Genomic DNA, 20,979 nt, shown 5'->3' with positions numbered 1-20,979 from the left:
GAATACTGCTGAAAGAATGTATTGAATCCTCTTGAGGTTCATAGTTACCTATTTACAAAACTAAATGTTCAAAAAGAGACAGTTTATCAATGACAGCACTTGCAAAGCAGTGAAGAGTTGTTTGTGTTAAGTAACTTAAGACTGCCCAGTTTCTTGTTAAATGAGAACCATGTGAAATCCCTGGGTTTTAGTCTTTAAAACATTTGATGATGTGCATCATTCTGTTAGATAACAATATTCCTGTTTTCTACTCCTGTTAACTCTGACATGCCTATAATAAAATTCTGGTATTGTCTTGGAGAAATTTGTTACATGCCTGTAAAACAATATCATAACTTCCACTTTCAGCAGGTTTTATTATATGCTCACTCTCTTTACTACCTGCTAAAATGTGGGCAATTCAGCATGGAGCTGAAGGCTGTCAGTGAGCACAGACATAGTCATGTCTGCGTGTGATTCAGAGAAGACATTTTCATACTCCTACACTGTGGCACCAAAACTTTAATCTTCCTTTTGTCTTAAATTGTCTTTAACTAAGGCAACAAGACAAAAAAAAAAGATAGCTCTTATGGAAATACCCAGAGAAAAACCCTGGGATTTTTGACAAAACAGAAGTTTAAGTGTGTTTTTCTCTTACATTAAAAACAAAACAAAAATCAACAACCTGACCCAACCTCCCTGGAAAAAAACCCACATGACTTCAGAAAACAGCCTCAACAACAAATCTGAAAGTGACTGAAATGCATTAAGTGTGTTGCAGTAGCAAAAAGGGTACCAGTGATGATTTAATACAGAAAGCAAATGTGGGAGGGGAAGTCTGTAACTTGGGAGGACTTATTTTTCCAGCTTGGCTTCTTTTTATCTCAGTTTACTCAAATTATGTCAGCTGAGATCTCATCCAAAGCCATAGTCCAATGATTTCAGAGCACCTTGATGCTACACTTCTTGTTATAAAATCTTTCATTTTCTGTTTATATATAATGGCCCAGAGAGCCAGTGAAGACTGCCTAGTGGTCGCCTTTCTATAGGGTCGTCTGTCAGCTCTTAAATCAAACCCACTTCAACTGATGCTTATAGGGTCGTCTGTCAGCTCTTAAGCATCAGTTGAAGTGAGTTTGATTTTTGACATAGTAATTAAATTGTTAATGAAGGGTTGTGGTGTGGTGTTTTTTGGGTTTTTTTTTTTTCTTCTTGCTGAAAATCAGGACCCATACTTTTGCCTGTGGAAATTCAGGCACCTAATTTAAGTAAGGTTTGCCTAAGTGCTTTGGCCTGGCTAGTGACTCTTCATACTAACAAATACTGTGCACTGATGTACTTAAACTGTGTTTTTTATATCAAGATAACTTTGAGATTTATCCTAGAATAAGAGCATATTTTTACTTAAAAACAAACAGCACCAACACCCTCACAAAAAACGCAAACAAAACACCCCAAAAATGAGACTGCAGAATAAGTAGTGATTTTACAGGTGACTGAGAGAGCCAGGGCAGCGCTGTGCCAGTGGCTACTTCATCTCTGGGAGTGCTCAGGGTAGAGTCCTTAGTTGGTCTCCAACTGCAGGCTTCACTTGCTGTGTATCAGGGCCACTTTGGAGGGTGTGATTTCTTTGGATTACTTATCCTTATCTATGCCTACTTTTCATAAGGTCTGTAGGTTTTGCTGATATGATGATCAAAGTCAGTCATTAGGAATATATAAAACTTACTTAATTTTTCTTCATAAAATATATTAACACTAGAATTTTGAAGAATGGAAACTTTCTGGAAATATCTTTTGGTTTTCTTTTTTTTTTAATAGGTACATATTTTCATGAGAGAAACTTGCAAGGATTTTTATTTCTGTAAATTTGCTGATTTTCTTTTTTCCTCCCGCTAGAGAAATGTGGAACATACACTTCTAATATGAGACCAGTGTATCCTTCAAAAACCTTTCCCAATCACTACTCCATTGTCACAGTAAGAATTCTTGTATATTATGTTTCCATTACTCAAGAGACTGTTCGTTATCAGATTGTGTCCAAGGGAATAGTATATTTCTTTGGATTATTAAAATAATAGGATTTCCCTTCAGTATATGAAAAAGTATATACTACACTATCTAATTTTGATTAATGGTCATTATATAACATTACAGCTAAGTGGTCAGATCTAATCTGATTAAGTAATCCAATTCTTACAAGACTAGCTGCAAGCCTTCCCACATAGGTGGAAGGTCACACCACTTTACAATTGCTCATTTATGTAAACATTTCCACTCATATGTGTAAATATTTACACTAAATTGCAGCACACCTTCTCTCTCTCACTCCCTATTCTTGTGAAAAGGAGCAGGTGTGTTGTTCATCAGGGTCCTAATGGTGGTGTTACACTCTTTAATGTGGAAAGGAGGCAGTCTGCTTGAGGGCAAAGCATGAAGTCTGTTAATACCGAAGTGCTGGTGCCTCTGAGCACTTCTTTCACTGCTCGTGCAATGGTTATCTCCAGCTAAAGCTTTCCCCTGCTGATGTGCAATTCTCCTTTGAAATCACAGATTTTGGTCATGTGACGGAGGTCCTGCATAAGTAATTGCTTTGTCATTGGTACTAAAGATACAAGAAATGTGTGAATTGAGACAGTATCTTTCACTTTGTTCCCAGAACTAGTTATGTACCTATTTTTTATTTTTTTTTAATCTTAGTGAGAAATAATTGAGAATTGGAAGGTGGGGCTTGGTAGCAATGGTAGGTGTTGCTGTTAAATTAGGATCTCGAGGTACTTGTGGAGTAGAAATCACATAAAGATTATTCACCGGACGTATTTGTTTAACAGACATCTGTATTTAACCAGAAGGTTCTTTTTCTTTATAACACTTACATCAATTACAGGGGCTGTATCCTGAATCTCATGGTGTAATCGATAACAAGATGTATGACCCCAAAAGAAATGCATCCTTCACCCTTAAAAGTGAAGAGAAATTTAATCCACAGTGGTACCAAGGACAGCCTGTAAGTACTAATACACTGCTGAGAATGCACATCAGCCTGCTGTGTTACTTAATATCACTTGGATGCATAGTGATGTTGAAAGAGTAGAGAGGGTACTTCTAAGTCAGCCAAGAAGCATTACTCAGCATGATTAGGAATTGCCATAATAGAGCTGCGAAATGACAAATGAAACAAAATGTGACCGATTTTATTGAACTTAAATGAAATTTTTTTCTAGGGAGAAAACTAGCTTAAAATAGTTGATAACAGATTTTATTCTGATTTGAAGTGGGCTTGCAGTTAACTTCTCTGAGGATATCAACAGACTAGTCTTAGTAATAAGCAGTACTAAAGGTTTACACTCTGCCCAAATTACTACTAAGTCTGAAGATGTGGCTTTAAATGAAAATTCCAGTTCAGTAATAGTAGCGATGGCAAATAAATCTGCTGAAACTGCCATCAAGAAGAAGTGGCATGGGAAAGTTTGGATGAGTGCAGGCCTGAAGAATAGCAAGGGAACAGATGCAGCTACTTCATGTGGGGTGGGACTTTTTTTTTTTTTTGAGGAAAGAACATGTGTTGACTTTTGCAGGCCACTTTGAAGAAAGTGGTGTGTGAGTTGGGCAGGAAAACATGCAGAAGGCAAAAGGAAATACGCAAATCATGAGATCAGCAGTAAAATCAGAAGAGTTGACCAAAGTCTTGCTCTCATGTTTCAGAGTATGTGGGGCATAGGTCCTCAGAACATTCCCACCCCTTCTTGCATCACTGTCCTTGAGACCCTTTGTCTTCCTGGTGTTAAGCCATGGCTCTACCATTGAATTGCTGCTCCATCCAATGGAGCTCATGGTTACTGCTTCTGTCCTGGCTCCCCCTGCTGTAGCAGCAGAAGGGACGCAGGAGTTTGCCATAAGGAATCGGGCTGCAAGGTGTATCTCGATTACAGACAGCGATGACATGAAAAATTGATTGTCCTCACTTAACATTTTCAGTTTTTGAGCCCGCTGAAAGGTGCAAAGCTGGTGGCAGTGGTAACAGATCATTCAGTGACCTGCACTCATGATGGTGAGTGTTCTTCTCTTGCAGATTTGGCTAACAGCTATGTACCAAGGGCTAAAAGCAGGTACGTTCTTTTGGCCTGGCTCAGATGTAGCAGTTAATGGTACCTTTCCAAACCTGTATGAAGACTACAATAGGTATGTAACTCTTGTGTCTTGGATGAATGATTTACTTTCTCTGGCGCCTGTCCCATTACAGCAGTTAAAGCATAAACTTTTTTCCTTGCTTTTCTAAGTAGTTGTACATGACATGAAAAAAGATAGGAACCAATTAACATTGTTTCAATATAATATACATTCTTTGTCTAGTCATTTCTGTCACTCCTCAGCAAATCTTCTGCAGGGAAGATATGGAAAATCAGCTTGAAGAGCAGCTAGCTCAAAAGCTTTAGTGCTTTTCTGTTTTGACTTATAAAAATCTTTTGTGGGTGTCTTTACAGTCATTCAATCCAAACTCCTCATACAGTGAATGGATCAGGTCTTGACGAGATATTGTCCATGAAAGCTAAAGTTTTACTATTGACTGGTAAATTGTTCCAATATGAAACTATTTTCACTGCAAATTTTGAAAATATTTCAAACTATGGAAGTAATATTTTAGTCAGTGATTGCTCTTCACTGCAATTAAACATTTTCTGCCTAATGAAAATTCTGAATAAATCTATTAGCACCATTTATTTAATAATTGTAAATCTTGCCCAAGAAAGGCTTTTAATTTCTATCTTGCTAGGGTCACACTTTCATCCTACACCTTTCATAAAGCATGGAAGGTCTGGTTCTTGGCTTACCACCTACTTTTTTTTTTTTTTCTTCTCTAGGAAACTTGTACATTGTTACGTGAACTTGTGTTAGGTAGCTGAATTATCAGCTTTGTGGGTGCCTTGTTGTTACAGGTCAACATGCTTATTGTTTACTTCAGCATCTGCTAGAGACTATCTACTTTGGGACATAGCATGAGAACTTGTATTCAAACTGTTTAAACACTTATAAAAACCCTACCCCCAAACCAAAACACTTTCAAAACATAATACAGGAACAGAAACCTGTGCATGATTTTGCACCTTGAAGCCAATTGTTCTTTGTATAATAAACACAAGCAACATTATGTGCTTTATTCCAATCGCGTTTCAATCAATAGAGACAAAATTCAAGACAGCTTTAGATCAGGCTGTTAACTCCTCTAGAGTCACAGCCAATTAGCATAGATGAACTTGTGTCCTGTTAAATAGCCATTAGTGGAATTCAATTGAATTCCATTTTCTCTAAGTACATTGATTTTTTTGATTTTTTTTTTTTTTTTTACAATGTGTGACTAAAATTTTTTAGTTCTTGGAGACAGAGGGTTGTTTAATTTTGTGTTGTTCTGATACAGCTCAATCCCCTTTGAAGAAAGGGTGGTAACTGTTCTTCGCTGGCTGCAGTTACCTGAAGGTGAAAGGTAGGTATACGATTGCAAGTGTAAGTTTCTGTTTGAGCTGTATTGCAATGAATTACTGTGTTAGAATAATGCATAAGATGCAATTTAAAACAGAAATCATATATACAATGTTAAAATATTATTTAATGCAAGTCTGTTTCTATGACTGAAACCTTAATTAAGTTACATTTCTCTCTTTTCCCTTGTATTGTCCTTCCTCTGAATGATAGTGTTGTTTCCAATATTTGATATCTGTTTTTGAAATAAAATCTCTTCAAACTGTCTCAACATGTATGTAAAATATTACATTTTTGGTACTGTTTGATATAGACCACACTTTTACACTCTGTATTTAGAAGAACCAGATTCCTCGGGCCATAAGTTTGGACCAGTAAGCAGTGGAGTAAGTAGCTTCTTCATTTCTTTTTTTTTTCCTTAATTTGAAGCTTTCCTCCAACTCTTATGATAAAAATTCCATAGTTCATGTTAGATTAACCAAGACCACATTCAGTATGCTTACTAGGAAGAAAATCTCTGAATAGACAGCCTGTCCATAATTCAAATTGATACAAAACGTGTAATGGCCTATTTAGAATCTAGTAAGTCTAATTGTTGTTAGTAAGGCTAATTGTTATTTTCTTTATTTCAATAACTTTTTAATTGCCAAAGCATGTTTCAGTATGTCTTGTATGTTGTTGTATCTGTTCCTGTTAATTCTGTATGTTGATTTTAGGGAGTGTGGAGGGGGGCAGAAAGTTTGTATACTTCCAATTTGGCAAGACCCTTCTAGAGCAAGGGTCCAAGTTTTGGTGGTCAAGTATTCATGATGTAATTGTCATTCATTTTCCCCCAGTCTCTGTGCAAAGGTTGATGAATATTATTCTTATCTCCCTGCATTTAGATTATATGCCTTCTCAGAAGGCGAGTGATAAAAGGCACATACACCCCATCAATCTGTGGTGTACCCATTGTATAAACAAGAAGCCTTTGGGACTGCTCCTGTTTACAAAAGTACTAAATAGCTATGTATTTTACCAAACATCAAAATGAAAAATGCAAAGGAAAAGACTCTTGGAAAAATCAGGGGCACTGTAAAATTCTCAGGTCTTGAATGGCCAGGAATTTGGGGCATTTTAACTAGGTATTTAACCTCAGGGGTGACAACAGCTCTTGCTAACTCCTCTTGAGGTGGGAGCAGTTCCTATAAGGAACTGTAAGATGAATGTAAGTGTCCAGTGAAGTAGCAGACAACTAATTGGAACCACAATATAGGGAATGTATTTAAATTGGTGATTCTTTTCTTTGGTTAATAAGTGGATCTGAATTGCTGTATGTCAGGAGTGCTCTGGAGAGAAAGACCCTGAGGGTTTGTATATAGTCTCCCCAGGAGCATCTCATCTTTGTTCACACAAAGCAACACAGCTTTTGGTAGCTTAATGAGGTAACAGAATGTACTTGATTTAAAAATACTTTTTGTTTTGTTCACTTTGCAAGTATTCAAAAGTAGCCCCAGTGCCTGTGTCTGGGCAAGTGAGCTTGAAAACCAGATGCCTGATCACGAGCAGTGCTAGACCGGTAGCCTGTTCTTTGAGTTTTTCCATCCTGTTAAACTAGTCTGCTCAGAGACTAATACCCAGTCACAGTTCCAAGGAGAGTTTGCTCCAGGGTGTGTCTCAAAAGAAATTTTGAGGAGGAGTGCTGCAAGCTTGGCTTCCTCTATTCTCTTCAGCACTCTGGTATGCTCCCATCAGCATCTATGTCCTTAGGCATTCCCTGTTCTCCTTGGTTGTGCCCCGGTAATGCAAGAAACAGCTTCAATTTCATACTTTAAAACCACCCTCAGTGGCTATTATGTGGGTGGTGTGGTCTTTTTTGTCGTCGTTCTTCTTGCTTTTAAACATCTTCAATTGAAATAACACACAAAAATGTGTAGCTGTGTCTTAGTATTGCTTGGGGCCAAGAGCTGTATAGTGTAGGTAGAGCCAGTTCTCTGTAGATGGAGGTAGCCCTGAGCAGTGCTGGTGCGAGGCAGTCTGTAGGCTCCCATTTTTATTTAGCAGTATAGGTGTACCTGTTGAGTCCATTCCCAGTAGATTAAAGACTAAGGAGTGTACAACTGAGAGAAGTAGGTGCAGGCAAAAAGCAGGCTTAATGGGTTTTTAAGAATGCTGTAAGTCTTCTCCTGTCCTCACAGTTTCTCCCATTAATACGCACTGTATGTGCTCCCTGTCATGAGTTTGGGGGTTACTGCAGAGTTTTAGGTCCCCTGTGTCCTTCATTTATGTCTGGACTGCACTGAGCCTTGAACAGTCTATAAGAACTACTCCTTATTCCTTATTAGCATATAGTGTTACAGTTTAAATTTGTTCAGTTTCCCTAGAAATAAATTCTGGGTTTTTTTAAATTGAAGGGACTAACACTTATTTTACATTCCTATTTTTGTTCTGCAGGTAATTATGGCATTACAGAGGGTGGACAACATAGTGGGGATGCTGATGGATGGTCTCAAGCAAATGAACTTGCATAAATGCCTGAACATTATTTTTATATCAGATCATGGTAAATTTGATTTTATAACAATATATCAGAATTTTGAAGAGCTGTTTTTTGCAAAGTAATATTCTGACTTTACTTGCATGTTTCTGGAAAGGTTAATGAAACAGCTATTACTTAAAAATTACATTTTATATTATGAAGTCTGATTTTCCTACATCTATGTTATGAGGCAGGGAAGAAGTGGTGAACATAGGGAGGGATTAAATTTTCATATTTAATTTTTAATTCCTATTGTTAACATTACCAGTTAATAAAAGAAATAGAATTAAAAATATGAATTGTAGAAGACAGATTTCATTTTATTCTGTCCTTTAATTAAACTGCGCAGCAATAGCTTGTGCACTGCTGGAGAAGTGAAAATCTAAGCTGTATCTTCCTTTCGGTTATTACTTCCCATATCCATTATTAGAAGGCAGTGGATAAAAAAGCCTTTTGATTTAATTCTGTAATTAATTTTCTATATTTCTGGAATTAGTACTATAACTTCCTTATTTTGCAAATAATTTTTTCTGCTTCTTTTCCTGACAAATAAATTATATGTGCACTTCCATGCAGTACAAAATTGACTTGCAGATCTCATTGCCACCGGGAATGATCCAAGCCAAATATCCAGGTTTAAAAAATATTTGACGTTAATGGAGGGGTAAAACTGTCAAGAATTATTAGAAGTAAGAGTTCAAATGCAATAGTCAACTCAAAGTCCTTTTGACTTCTGTAAACTGACAAGGAACACTGGGAGAAAGATCAGTCCATAATTGCCATGCTTTTTCAGCATTTCTATAGATATGTTACTGAACCCTATTAGGTAGGATATTGGGCTAAATGAATGCTTGGTCCGATTATTACTACTATTCTTAGACTCAAAAGATTGATTTCTGTTCAGAGAAGAAAATTTGTCTGTCTGTTCAGAGAAGAAAATTTGTCTGTCTGTTCAATTGGAGTGTCTTTCTCTGCTGAGGAAATGGTTGATTTTGTGTATCTATGTAATGTTTTGTTTTCTTCCATACATGAGTAGTGTGGACTCCTTGGCTCAGACATCTTGGAGTTGCTGATAAAAAGACCTGAGAAATTACATTTCTGACTTCTGCAACTTAAGTCACATGTCACCCCAGCAAGGCTACTCTACTTTGGTATTGCCATTTTAAAATAAACTTTCTTTTGTAGGGATGGAAGCAGGGAGCTGCAGAAAAACAGCATATTTGAACAATTACTTGGACGATGTTCACGATTTCATAGTAGTACCTGGTCCTGCAGCTCGCCTAAGACCTAATAATGTTCCAGATGAGTATTTCTCTTGTATGTAATTGCTAAACTAATTTTTGTTACTCTGTTATATGCTGTGTACTTTATGAGCACAAGCTTAGGAGCCACATATTTCATTGGTAAACCTGTGTGAAGGTCAACTAGGGACAACCTGGATAATGATGAAGAGGAAACACTGAGTGGTGCACCTGTGTTTTTAAAGACCATTTGAAGTTGCAGGTCTGAAAGTGTATTTGAATCCTACAGATAGCTTTTGTGGGCTGCCTCAGAGTGACCAACTGCAAATGCTCATACCTTGTGAATGGCATTCCTTTGCATTGGTTATCTGGTTTTTAAGGCAGCCCAAAAATCCCCCCCATATCTCACCTAATTTTTCTGATTTAGCAGTTCATGTATAAATTAGACGTCTGTCTTAAAGGAATGTTAGATTGTTAGTCTCTCTTACATATTGCCCTATGAATATTGTAATATATTTCCTAGCTATTAAAAAAAGTTCTAATGGCCTGTCAGCAGTTGAGTAAACTTCAAATAATAACATAATAAACCTGAGTAAAAATCAATGAAAGTTTACAAATTTTGAACTTTGACTCGTTATGCAGTCTTATTTTAGGTGAATGTTTAAGGCCTGCTGTTTTCAGTACTTTTTAACATTGAACACAGGTGTTTCTTATGTTTGATAGGGTTTTTCTGTCTAGATTGTAGTTTTCCAGGTCCTTGAAAACTTGTAGGTCTCAACCGTGGTCACTAAGTCCTGTTTACTTCACTGTTGGATGCTATTATAAACTGTTTTAAGTGTTTCCTTGGGAAACGTGGGAGTCAAATGCAGCTCCAGGTTCTCCCTGGAGAAACAAGTTCAGAAAGAACTGAATCAGACACGTGTGCTGGTTGCCTGAAGTAGCACTGCTGTCTTTGTAGCACTGCATATATCTATGCCGGAATTACTAATGGTTCCCTTGGTAGTGTAATCCTTTATGTACTCTAGTCCAGCATTTGGATATCAGGCTCAGGACAGAGTAACTGTGTGAAATGTAATGGGCCTGTGTTACACAAAATGTCAAACTAGATGATGTAATGGTCCCTTTTGGCTTGAGTCTAAGCATCTGGATCTTAGCCAGCTTGCACATGGCCATCTTTTGAAGGATGCTTGCCAGATAAAACGGCTGTCTCAATAGTTGTATTTTGTTTCTTTTTCCTTAGCAATTTATTAGCAAGCAGGAAAAATCCATTTTGATTAGCACAGCATTTAGCTGCCTCTTTTATGAAAACTTTCCTTCTAGGATTATTTTTCTAACTATGGCTAATAGCTTAAAATTTTAAAGCTGTAAATAAGTAAGCAAGGGGAGGAGAGACTGTGAAGTACCACTTCATAAAAGCAGTAGCTTGACATTTCAGTGACTGTTTTGCTCCATATGGTTTTTATTCTAGAAAAATAATCTTTTATGTGCAGAATTTTTTGAAATGAAGCTAATTGTGTTACATGATGGGAATGCTTTCATTTTACATCTGATGTTTTTTTTTAAACTTAGGTGACTAATTCTTACATATGATTCTTCCAGTTAACTATGAAGGCATTGTCAGAAACCTTACAGTAAGTGTCATCTTATCTGTTGCTCTAGCTTAATTTCTAGTGATATTTAGAAGTATTTTATAGCATCAGCTGTTTGCTGGGCTATTTACCTACCATTTGGACTTTGAATCAGTGACCTTACATATGCTGCACAGTTAACAACAGAGGTAGTTCCATGCAGAGGAAGGGAAGGTCAAAGTTGAGTAAGGTATTGTATGGCTATCTATGGTTGTACATTTACTAAGGTTTTGTGTTCATTTCTTCTCACTAACCCTTACCTAGTGCTGTATCATGGTCTTCACGCTAGAGAATTAGTGTATCTGGACCATGCTGGCTGAGGTCCAAGTCAGTGTAAAGCTCAGCTCCTTTTCCTGGACAAGCATAAGATTTTTCTTGCTCACACCTTTTTGATAAAGAGACTTGAGAGGGGTTATTGACTTTTTTTGTCAGTTTCAGCTTAAGGAGTTGTTTTTTCTGCTCTACACCTGACTTCTGTTCTCATCCCTGCACCACAATCTGTTTGCTGCTCAGTTGTGCAGACACTGCTGTTGGTGAGAGCTGTGCTGTGCATATACATGATTTTGCTATTAAAAATTCCGATATTACTGTAGAGGTGTGTTTTGGGTGGTTACTTTTTGGCTTTGTTTTTTTATCACTAATGGATCTTAGTTGGTGTGGGGAAAAATAAAAATCTATTTGCCCCAAGTGATCCATTTAAAATCTTTCTTTGTTACTTTCTGTATTACAGAGCTGTAGAATTATTGCACTGGATGGTCTCCTACCACTTGTGAAAGTATCACGATGATCATGCCTCAGTGTATCTCTTTACTAATTCTAAGCAGTACTGTTTGGTTCCCTACAACTGTAGGCAGCAAGAAAAATTGTGTCATAATCCTGTATAAATATTCTTCTAATAACTGTTGAGTGCAATGCCAGTCAGTGTTTGTTATTTAAATAGTTGTTAATATTTTTGTCCCAGACCATGTGACTCTAAAAGCTGATAGAATCCTGTTGTCCTCAGTGGAAGTTATTGCAGACCTTTTGCAACTGAAGTGCGTTATTAGAACTGTGCATGACATAAGCAAAAGTTTTTGGTGAAATGTACATTTGATATTTTGATTTAAACGTTTCAGTGCATAGAACCAAATCAGCCTTTCAAAGCTTACATGAAACAGCAGCTACCCAAGCGTTTCCATTATTCCTATAATGACCGGATTGAACCCTTGCACTTTTATTTGGAGTCCCAATGGCAGCTTGCTAGGTAAGTTAGTTTTCAGTACTTCTTTATACAGCAAATAACTTGTTTTTTGTTTTTTTTTTTTCCTCATAGCTTTTCTCCTCCAGATGCTTAGAGTTCAATGGTAGCTCCTGGGGCATGGTATTCTTGTTTGTCATAGCAAAGGGTCATTGCAGAGAAGCAGCGCATGCTTTTCTCTACAGTCTTTTGCTGGCCTGAGGAGGCTCAAACCTAAACTGGCAGCTATAGATATTCTCCCTGCTGAGGATGCAGGTAGCGACAGGCATTGTGACACAAATGTTATAAAATTAAGGTCCCCTTTGTCAGGTATTTGAGCACACCATGGAAATGCCTAAAGTGTGGCAAGGTGAGTCAGGAAAGCCAAGCATGTGCACAGCTACTTGGCTGAATCAGTTTTGAGAGGGATCCGTTGGCATATGTTGAATGTGGAGCCTGCTATTATTAATTACCTTACGTGTTCTGACTAGTGAATTTACAACTCCCAGATTAATGGCATCTGCTATAATAGAATAATTTTGAACACCTCTAATAGTCCAGAGCTTTCATCGGGGAAGAGTTTTTTTTAGCCCATGTATTCAGTAAGCCCTGTTGCATAACACTAAACATGTGCAAGTTATGCAAATCAGGTTTGGGTTACTAGAACTGCAAACACCAATTGTATGTATGAACCTGGCATAGGTTGGAGATTTGTTTTTATTAAACTGTAAGATGCCCAACTGAATGATCTAAATCACATTACAATTCTTTTTTTTAAAACAAACAAAAATCTTAAGTATCTACTTATACAAAGACTGTACAGTTCTGTTACCCAAATGACAGTGAAGTTAAAAATCTAACCTGAGAACAAACATTTTGTCATCTGATATTTGGCTTTAAATGTCTCTGATAGACAGACTTGGGAATTCTAAAGGCATAACATTTGCAGAGAAAAACTATCATTCTGGTTCTAAAAGCATTCTCTTCCAGAGCTTAAAGACCTTGCTATTCTTTATGGACAAGCCTCTAAGAATCTTTAAACATTTTAAAGTAAACAATGTATCACTGAAAGCATTCTCTTCCAGAGCTTAAAGACCTTGCTATTCTTTATGGACAAGCCTCTAAGAATCTTTAAACAGACAAGTAAACAATGCATCACTGAATGTATTTTATACAACTTGTAAATTGAGTTATATAAACTGTGAATTTTTGATAGGAAACCGCTTGAGATTAAAAGCTGCACAGGTGGATTCCATGGCTCAGACAATCGTTTCCCCAGTATGCAGGTGAGACTTAAACTTATGCTAGTTCTTACTTTAGCTCCTATTTTAGTTCCTATTTCTGAATGTTGTGTTTTGCTGGATGTTGAGACTTTCTTATTTTCAAGATGTGTGGCACTTTGATCTGCAATTAAAGAAATCAAGCATTTGTAGGATTGCTATTGTGACCTGCTGGGTAACCCACACAGGGTGGCATTCTGTTGTTGTAGGAGTTGGGCAAAAACCCAACAAGACTTACCCCAGGGATTTCACTGTGCTGGTAAGGGTATAAAGTTGTGCCAGGTTGTTTTGTTGTGACATTAAAATTGGAAAAAAATCAGAAAACTTACCTCCTCAAATACAGTAAAAAATACAGTAATTGTAATTCTGAAGAGAATTCAGATTGGAAGGGTCATTGGGAGGTCTGTCTTACCACCTCCAACGCAAAACAGGGCAAGAGCTTCAGCCCCCAACCACCTTAGGGGTCCCCCTACTGAATTTGTGATGATTCTTCACTGATGTCATTCTTAGTTGGAGGTGCAGTATCCCATTGTGGTGTAAAGAAATGCTGAGTATAGAGGGATAATCCCCTCCCTCAGTCTTCTGGCTGAGCATCTGATTATACAATACAGGATGTTGGGGTGTGCTGCTGGCTCGCATTCAGCTTGCTGTCCACTACATCACCTAGGGCCTTGCAAGCCAAGTTGTTCCCCAGACAGCCAGTCCCCTGGTCTGTAAGGCTAGTCCTTTCCTTGTTTTCTGGGTTGCCTTAAAACAGAAGTAACAGGGTTCAACTGCAATAACTAAGAGTGGATCTAAAAAAACTTTTTTTAAACCATTAATGAGTACAACAACTTGCCCTGTAAGTCTGTGGAGCTTCCACCACAGGAAGTACCTAGCAACTGGTCAGACAAGCGTCTTTCAGAAATAATGTAATTACTTCTGATTCTGTCTTTTGCGAAAGTTGGCTAAATGATCTGCCAACTCTGTAATTCTAGTGTGTCATGGTAAATTATGCCTCGCTGTTTTGAGGTAGTCCATTCAGGAGAGAGCATGTCAGCCATATTTAAAATAAGGAGAGTCACAAAACTCATCTTTTAATGAGAAATGGGAAAGGATAACAGGAATACATGAAATCAGAATCTTAGTCAGCTCCATCTAATTCAGGGAAGTCACTTAGCCTATCCTCTGCTTTAGGGTTTGTTTTTTTTTTTCAGTAGGTTGACTTTACTCAAACTTTTTTTGCCAGTTCATAGCATTCCGAACTGGTCTTAAAACAGATGTAACTTATCCTTTTGTGACTAACACTGCGGCAGCATAAATTTCATGCTCTGTAGTTACCTAGCTCAACAGAAAGGAGGTAGCATGTTACTGCCTCATCTGGTTCAAATTACATTTATCTGAGCCTCCAGATTTTAGTATCTACAGTTACCGAATGACAGCCTGTGTTACGCTTTAATCTCAAAAAAAAAAAAGTTTATTTTCTAGCCTCTTTTTGCCACACAGCTATGAAATCTGAGGCAACTGCATTATTTTCAAAGAGCTTTGAGATCCTACTCAGGATGGTGCCATGGAGTGCAAAGCATCATTGGCTCATTCAGTATTTTGATACCGTAGACAGGTGCAATCTGTTTCACTTAGTTAAAAATAAGCTGAATATCTCAGGATAATTTTTAAAAACAATCGTTTTGGCAGCATCTGAGTTCAAACATTTTCTGCCCTTGCCTCCTCTTGCTTCTTCTGCAGCAAACCCTGTTCTGTGCTAGTGTAAGCTTTGTGCGGCTGCAGCATTAAGGTCGGAGAACTGAACCAAAACAAGAGCCAGCAGGAAAAATGAAAGCTTTCTGAGCTGGCTGCGTTCCTGGATCAGGTTCACTGTATGGCTACATGATGGCTTGTGCCAGTGCAGCTCAGGAAATGGTGCAAGAAGAAGGATGAACAGCTGCAAACCAGGTGTAGAAACCTAGGATCTTGCCGTTGCTTAAACCATTGAAAACATTGCATAGATCTTTTTATAGCCTTAAGTTAAAAGCTTCCAAATTTTTTACAGGGCTTGAAATGTGATAGTTATTTTGGCTCAGGTTTTCTATTAAATCTCTTAAAGCGTTTAAGAAAATTAATTAACTTCTTCAAAAGCAGAGAAGAGCAAGGGACTTCATAAGAGGTTGGAGGCAACTTTTTAAAGCAACAATGAGACAGAATTGGGTTTTCTAATACTCTTACTACTTTTAAAAATTATACACATTTACCTTTTTTTTTTTAAAGACAAACATGCTTTTGACTTCATTCTTACCATGTTGGTAATGTAAAGATTAATTTCTTGGAAGAAAATGCCCCTTGAGTATGCAGATATCTTCTGTTTCTACTTGTCATAAACAGAGTTCCACTTTATTTTGTCTCTGTAAATCCTAGGCTATCTTTATTGGGTTTGGACCAGGATTCAAGTTTAGTACTCAAGTTGATCCATTTGAGAACATTGAAGTATATAATTTAATGTGTGGTAAGTACAATTGATGGGGGTCATCTTTGTTCTGTACCATATATAATATTTTTTGGGGCATTGTAAATCTTCTAATAACAGATTTCTGATTGTTCTTAGAAATTTGTTCTTTTCCACAAATAAGCTGTGTGTTTTCTCAAAGTTACAGCTTCTAAACAACTAACAGCTATTTAGGACCTACTGGTCAGGCCACCTTGTGTATCTCCTTTCCACTGGTCACTCTGTTCCTGTGGCTGTTCCAGAACTGGTGCTTTGACTCACCTCTACTAAAACTGACTATTGCACAATCTCCCTACCATCAAGAAGGGACATTTCTCCCTTCTATCTGAATAGAGGCTTTATGATATTAATCACTCAGGTGGTCTTATTCAGGCAGAACAATAAATGACAAGCATAGTAATGGGTATGGGTGCAGCTGCCAGGCAGGTCATTTCCAGAAAGCCTGAGTCTGTCACCCCCTTTGCTTTTTATACACTTGAACAATTTCTTGTGTTTTGTCATGGTTTTCCTTATTTGCTGTTTACCATATTTTAAGAATTTTAGTTACTTGATATAAATAATTTAAATTTTATCTGAATTAAAGAATCTTTTACATTTTTTTGTTTACTTGATTCATACAATGATGAATTTGGGAGGAGGTTTATTACAATACATACGTTCACTTGTTGAATTTATATATTCTATATTTGGATGTTTTCCTGTCCATTCTTAGTGCCTAATACAACAGGTGTTTCAAATATGCTTTTTTTGGCCTTTTGATGGACTGCAACTGTCTTGTCTGTGGTCCCATTGCTTTGGAATCTAGTTGTCTCTGCAGTAGCTGGGTTTCCTGTTCCTCACCCCTCTGTGGTGTCACTCTAGAATCCATGATTGATTTCTGTTCCATGCAGTCTGCTTCTATATTTGAGGATCACAGACAGCCCACTCCATATGCAGATATTCTTCACTTTCTTTTCTGACACTGTACAGTACACTGCACCAGAGAAGTGGCACTTCTTTCTGAAAAATAGACAACTTGCAGCCCTTTTCCCCTCCTCCCTTTCAAACACAACGTTACTGCAACTTCTTGTTCCTTTGTCCCCTCTTCATTTTGTATTTCATGGTTTCTCTGAAAGCCTATCTGTAGTTCTACTGCTTTCTGTTCATTTATTCCCCTTGAGGTATTCACCTGTGTTCTGTTATTTCCTGCCTACTTCTCTCTTGCCAGGATCTATACCTGCTCTAACATCTGCATCTGTGAGAGACAGTATTACCAAAGGGTTTGATCCAGAAAACATTTAACAGGAGCACTGCACATGCATGAGATCAGTGGCGATATTCAGGTATACCATATTTAAACCATGTGTTTAAATTTTTTGCTGGAACAGGAGACAGGCCACTCTCAGGAAGCATGTCTTACAGCCTTGTATGCTTTGCTGTCTTTTCAAGTCATGGTTGATCTTGAACCATCTTCTTGTGCCCCCCGATGTGTTCTGTGTATGCTGCAGGGGAGGGAGTAGTGTCCTCACTTGCATCTCGGTGAAGCAAGTTCAATGATGGATCTGATGTTTTAAGTGCAGTCACTGAGGTGTAGATTTCCTTCATCCTACAAAGAAAGAATTAGAAGAACAGGATGGGCAAAAGTCAGCACATTAACTTTCATAGAGGAAATTGAGGTGACTTATCTAAGCCCTGAGCAAGGAAAATGTTTAGTGCCTTCTAGACTGTAGAAAAGCATCTTCTTTCACGTGGCCTTTGGGGCTCTAGCGTTTCTCATGGAGATGCCCAACGGCACCACCTTGCATGGTGCAGCCAGAGAAGAGATACTGTCTCCCTTCTGTACAACATCTCAGCACTTAAAGTTTCAACTAAGGAGGAGTGGCTGATATGCCAGAAGGCTGCGTTGCTGTTCAGTGACACCCCGACAGGATGGAGAGTTGGGTGAAGAGGAACCTAATGAAATCCAACAAGGGCAAGTGTAGGGTCCTGCACCTGGGGAGGAACAACCCCAGGCACCAATAGAGGCTGGGGGTCACCTGCTGGAAAGCTGCCCTGCAGAGGACCTGGGAGTGCTGGTGGACAGCAAGTTAACCACAAGCCAGCATTGTGCACTCATGGCCAGGAAGGCCAGTAGTATCCTCGGGTGTATTAAGAAGAGTGTGGCCAGCATGTCAAGGGAGGTCATCCTCCCTCTCTACTGTGCTCTGGGGAGGCCACATCTGGAGTACTGTGTCCAGTTCTGGGTTCCCCAGTTCAGGAAAGACAGGGAACTACTGGAGAGAATCCAGCGGACAGCTAAGAAGATTAGAGGGCTGGAACATCTCCCTTGTGAGGAAAGGCTGAGAGAGCTGGGTCTGTTTAGCCTGGAGAAGAGAAGACCAAGAGACTCCCTCTCTACTGTGCTCTGGGGAGGCCACATCTGGAGTACTGTGTCCAGTTCTGGGTTCCCCAGTTCAGGAAAGACAGGGAACTACTGGAGAGAATCCAGCGGACAGCTAAGAAGATTAGAGGGCTGGAACATCTCCCTTGTGAGGAAAGGCTGAGAGAGCTGGGTCTGTTTAGCCTGGAGAAGAGAAGACCAAGAGAGGATCCCATCAATGCTTAAAAATATCTAAAGGGTTGGGTGTCAAGAGGATGGGTCCAGACTCTTTTCAGTGGTGCCTGGCGACAGGACAAGAGGCAATGGGCACAAACTGGAGCACAGGAAGTTCTACCTGTACTTGAGGAAAAACTTCTTTACTCTGAGGGTGCCAAAGGACTGGAACAGACTTCCCAGAGAGGTTGTGGAGTTTCCGTCTCTGGAGATATTCAAAACCTACCTGGGTGTGTTCCTGTGACACAAACTGGAGCACAGGAAGTTCTACCTGTACTTGAGGAAAAACTTCTTTACTCTGAGGGTGCCAAAGGACTGGAACAGACTTCCCAGAGAGGTTGTGGAGTTTCTGTCTCTGGAGATATTCAAAACCCACCTGGATGTGTTCCTGTGCAACCTGCTCTAGATGAACCTGCCTTGGCAGAGGGGTTGGTCTAGATGATCTCCGAAGGTCCCTTCCAACTCCTACCACTCTGTGATGCTGTAATTGTCTTGTCTGAATCTGGGAATTTCAACTCATGTTTTCCAAGGCATTTAAAGTGCCAGACTTAGGGATTTCTGGAGTGCTGTGAATTCCTAGATACTCAATATAATAAGAACAGAACAATGTGATCTAGTTGTTGAAGTGGGGACCTGAGTTCCATGGCTGGTTCTGATTTGTTTTTCACTGCTTTGTGTTGTATTCATGAGAGCAGGGACTGCTAGGATTAGAAAGGCTTTATTCTTCTTTCCAAAGCAAAGTGGCTTCATCTTGAGGGAACATTATCTGAGTGGTGTGGCATAGTGCAGGGAGAAACGTGTTCAGTTCGCCATGTAGGAAAGGAAGTTCAGCTCTGACTCTTGTGCTCTCAGGGAGTGATCTAGACACCAAGCTTTTGGATACAAGTGCATTTCATCACCTGCTGTCTTTTGAAAATGTCTGATTTCATAGATTCAGTATGAGTCAAGTGGAGGAACAACAAATCTAGGAATGCTAGTGAGGTTTAAGCATGAAGCAGGGCTTGATTTGTTCAGTATTCTGAAGGTGTCTAAGTGTCTGAGTAGTGGCAGTAGACAGCTTTTAGTTGTTCAAGTTACTTTAATGGCAGAGGTTTAGGTGTTTGGGGGGTATAGATGTTTTTGTGGTTAGACTACTTCCTGAGGATTTTGAAGCTTAACATTTTAGACCTAAGTGACAAACTTATGTGCTGACTAGGTTCTTTTATGGCTTTACCATTTAGTGGTGCTTGTTAACTGAAGCTTACGTATTTGATTTCTAAATAATTTAAAAAAACCCAAACCCTTAAACAACAACAACAAAAAAAAACCCTCACAAAAAAAAAATACCCCAGAAAGCCCCAAACTTATTCCCCAAAGAAAGCTTCAGTATTATGTAGTCACTAGCTTCATGTGTTTGAGATTCCCATTCTGTCCCCCACTGCAGGTTTGGATGCTGCATGTTCACTTCCCCTGAGATGTAAGCCTCTCATTTTTTGTTTGTTTTGTCCCCCTTTGCAAGCAGACTAAGACCATCCTGAGTCTGGCTAAGGACATGTGTGCTTCCTTCTAAAGGGGTACATTGCTTTCTGTTTTGGGTGTTGCAAGCAGACTAAGACCATCCTTAGTCTGGCTAAGGACATGTGTGCTTCCTTCTAAAGGGGTTACTTTGCTTTCCCTTTTGGGTGTTACGATTGGGAAGCAGTGCAGCTTTGACTCACCCATACTTGTAATCACAGTACAAGCAGCAGTGTATTAGTCTTTTTTTATCCTGTTAATATAATTTTGAATTCTTTCATAGACTTGCTTGATTTGAAACCAGCCCCAAACAATGGAACTCATGGACGCCTAAACCATCTTTTAAGGAAACCTGTTTACACCCCCCACCATCCCAAAGAAGTAAGCCATCCTTCTGAATGCTCTGTGATGGGACAAAGAGCTTTTTCAGTGAGCCTTGGCTGCTCCTGCAGGACAGGGGTAAGTATGGGAATGGTTAAAGTTGTGGGAACAGGTGTCAGTGTTGTATTCAAACAGTGAAACTCTGGATTATCCAGTGTTTATCTCTTACCCACTGGTTTTGCAGTCCTCTACTGTTGGTTTCAAAATCAAACCCTGCCGTGGGTACTAGGCCTGTATTTGTGCATTCATTTTTGCAGTTGGCTTACATCAAGTCACATTCGGCTCTGAAGAGCCTGGAAAATGCCACAAAAGCAAGCTTTGATGGGGAAAGCATTCACTTATTGCTTGCTTCGCTTAATTATGTTGAAATTTCCCTTCTGTGAATGCAGTGTGTTTGGGTTGTGGATTTGCTTGTGGCAAAAACAATTTGTTTCTGCAAATTCTCTGTAGCCCCTCTCCAGGAGATGTCAGCGAGTTCTGTATAGGGGTAACTTGCAGGACAGATGTTACATTTGATACTCCAAGTGTACTCTTGGCTCATAATATGCTTTGTAGAACACTTAGTAGAATCTTACTGGTTTTGCTTTATGATTATAGGACTTGCCGATAAGGGACTTTCATCAGCGTTTGAATCTCACTGAAACAGAAGGTAAGAACTTTCTTAGATTTTTGCTATAATTTTATAATTATTAAAAATATAAAATGTTTGTCTA

The 20,979-nt window shown here is 38.8% G+C and overlaps 1 protein-coding gene across 1 annotated transcript in view; it reads left to right on the top strand.

Moving 5' to 3' along the window:
• ENPP1 (ectonucleotide pyrophosphatase/phosphodiesterase 1) overlaps nt 1-20,979 on the top strand; it is a gene marked incomplete at its 5' end in the record, with an annotated part of 49,840 nt that overhangs the window by 11,760 nt on the left and 17,101 nt on the right. Inside the window, 13 exons of the mRNA XM_010151818.1 lie at nt 1,879-1,958; nt 2,867-2,986; nt 4,052-4,161; nt 5,396-5,461; nt 5,771-5,843; nt 7,891-7,999; nt 9,161-9,292; nt 10,816-10,847; nt 11,960-12,087; nt 13,277-13,346; nt 15,732-15,819; nt 20,169-20,344; nt 20,864-20,915. Coding sequence (XP_010150120.1) covers nt 1,879-1,958; nt 2,867-2,986; nt 4,052-4,161; nt 5,396-5,461; nt 5,771-5,843; nt 7,891-7,999; nt 9,161-9,292; nt 10,816-10,847; nt 11,960-12,087; nt 13,277-13,346; nt 15,732-15,819; nt 20,169-20,344; nt 20,864-20,915 — 1,236 coding nt within the window. The remainder of the gene's footprint in view (nt 1-1,878; nt 1,959-2,866; nt 2,987-4,051; nt 4,162-5,395; nt 5,462-5,770; nt 5,844-7,890; nt 8,000-9,160; nt 9,293-10,815; nt 10,848-11,959; nt 12,088-13,276; nt 13,347-15,731; nt 15,820-20,168; nt 20,345-20,863; nt 20,916-20,979) is intronic.

Source organism: Eurypyga helias, unplaced genomic scaffold, assembly GCF_000690775.1.
Source record: "Eurypyga helias isolate BGI_N326 unplaced genomic scaffold, ASM69077v1 scaffold13085, whole genome shotgun sequence".
Lineage (NCBI taxonomy): Eukaryota > Metazoa > Chordata > Aves > Eurypygiformes > Eurypygidae > Eurypyga > Eurypyga helias.
This window is presented reverse-complemented; position numbering and strand designations above follow the sequence as displayed.